This window comes from Phytophthora parasitica (genome assembly GCF_000247585.1).
Source record: "Phytophthora parasitica INRA-310 unplaced genomic scaffold supercont2.31, whole genome shotgun sequence".
Lineage (NCBI taxonomy): Eukaryota > Oomycota > Peronosporomycetes > Peronosporales > Peronosporaceae > Phytophthora > Phytophthora nicotianae.
Genome location: NW_008649017.1, coordinates 687,319 through 689,563, shown reverse-complemented (window position 1 = coordinate 689,563; position 2,245 = coordinate 687,319). Strand labels below are relative to the sequence as shown.

The window sequence follows — 2,245 nt, the reverse complement described above, 5'->3', positions numbered from 1 at the left end:
GTAGCCACTTCAGCGATTACTTAGAAATCACTACACTACATCACCCAGCACTCAGCATTCGTATCCACAGGTGTACACAAATCGACAGGTTCTCCAAATGGTCGTTTCAACTCGATTAAACGGAGCTCCTCGCGAACAACACCTTCAGGTAGTCAATAGGGAATGACATTTGGCTCTGGTACTCGCCATACCACTGACAATTCCTTTGGGTTAGTTTGGAGGTGGCGTACCTCAAACGTAGTCAAAAATGACGACAAGTCACTTAGGGGAGGCTCACAGGACTTTATAAATTCTACAACTTCAGTCACATCGTCACCCCTCAAAGCTCCTCTCAGTTTCGAACCATGGCTATATTCCTTCCGGGATTGTCTGCGTTGAGCTGCCTCCGCTGCTCTATCCTTGCGAGGTCGCCCCACACGAGCTCTTGGGGTAAACGGCTTCATGTTCACTTTCTTTCCTTCCGCCTTCTCTAGGTTTTCGCACTCGTTCTCACTGCTGTCGTATCCCCGTGCACATTTTCAAGTTTCTCCTTCGCTTCAGCGGCAGTACCCGAAGCAGCAATATCCGTAGGAGCCATGTCCTCGTCCGATTTTTCGGAACTGTCTGAGGTTCCATCGCAACATCTCCAAGTCGCAAGCGGTTCCGTCATCTCTCCAAGTTATCAAGCACGGCGACAAACTTGTCGTCAGGTAGGTCCGTCAGTTCCGTGCTTAATCGGCTGAACACGCTCTGAGCTGCCTTCAACTTATCACGCCCAGTCATGCGCTTCTTTCGTCTTTCGTGAACACTGGTAGATGAGATACGCAGTGGAACGTCCACCGCAGCGATTTCCTCATCTAACGATCCGACTCTCAACCACCTGCATTACGAAAACATAGCCAAATCATGTCCGAAACATGGGATAAAATGGTAGCAAAACATGGTCAGTACATAGGAAACATGATCAAAACATGGAATTCATAACATTATATCTGACGGGGATCGATGAATACGGGATGGTAAGCATGCGGGCAACGTGTTTGCGGTAGATCATTCCATGTCTGCAAGGGAGATTCATTCTCGACGAAAATTCACAGGTACACATCCAGTTGTATTTGTCGACGCGATACTTGTCCGTCCCGAACAAAGTTGACATAGAGGTCTTCATCGTCGATATTATACATCTTCGCAGACTCAGGATTCACTGCAAACTTGTACTCTGGCTCGAACACATCTGCTAACCATTCACTCGTCATATCAAAAAGTTGGTTCATCTCATCATCGTACGTCAGGTCGCGACGAGTTCCAGGCATGACGACTCGGGTTACATATTCGTCTTCTTTTGGACGTTGGTCGCGAATTGTTGCCTCCAGGCACTCCCGCATGGACATTGAGCTATCCAGATCGGCTTTTAGCTTCCCGAAGAAACTTTCCAACCTGTTATTGGTATTGTTGCGGAAGTGCGGTAGATTCATACGGTATACAGTAACCCACATGTCCTTACAGGCAACCCAGTTCTTGTCAAAGTAGTTCCACAGAGAATCACGGTTTTCCCGACACGCAAGATGCTTGAACTCAGTCGCGTGTTGATCAAATTCATCTTCAGATTTGGTATATACCATGTTTGAAACGCAGTGGTCCATCTGTTTGAGAATTCCACTCCGGTACGTGTCGTATTTCTTGTCGTCACGCACTACGCCACGCAGCCACTTCAATACATGAAACTGGCACAATAAAATTCGGGCTCCAGGAAACTTGGCTCGCCTCCAATTTCTGTCAGGTCCTTATCCACCATTATGACCTTCGTCCGCTCCCAGTCGTTGGCTAACTGAAACTGCTCTACAGCTTTGTCCATGTGCCAATCGGCATTGCGTTCCAGAACGAAATGTTGCACTGCCTGGCCGTGGCCAAACTGATCCATCACCATTAACGTGCACAACTGGTAGTTGTATCTGTAGTTTTAAATCACAGAAAACATGGTCAAACATAACAAACATAATGAGAATGAATTCATAGTGAAATAATGGTGAAATCTAGTCGAAACATGATACTGAGATTAACGCACCTGTTCGTCTTGTGAGTGCAGTCAACAATCAGTATCTCCGGAAAACGCTTGTAGAGCTTGCGCGTGTGCTGGGAGCTGATAGTCACAACGGCAGTATTCCCAGCGGTATCCTCATCAACGGCTGCCACGTTCCAGCAGACTCCAGCTCAAAACAAACCAAAAGCTCCGCAACGAGATCTTCATCACTCAACCTGCCTCCTA

The 2,245-nt window shown here is 47.3% G+C and overlaps 1 protein-coding gene across 1 annotated transcript; it reads right to left on the bottom strand.

Moving 5' to 3' along the window:
* Nucleotides 1-645: 645 nt before the first annotated feature.
* Nucleotides 646-1,906, bottom strand: PPTG_13121 (hypothetical protein; the record flags this gene model as incomplete). Its single annotated transcript, XM_008908854.1, has 3 exons — nucleotides 646-859; nucleotides 1,075-1,672; nucleotides 1,735-1,906. 3 exons carry the CDS (start codon nucleotides 1,904-1,906, stop codon nucleotides 646-648), a joined length of 984 nt encoding a protein of 327 aa, XP_008907102.1.
* Between the last annotated feature and the right edge of the window lie 339 nt (nucleotides 1,907-2,245).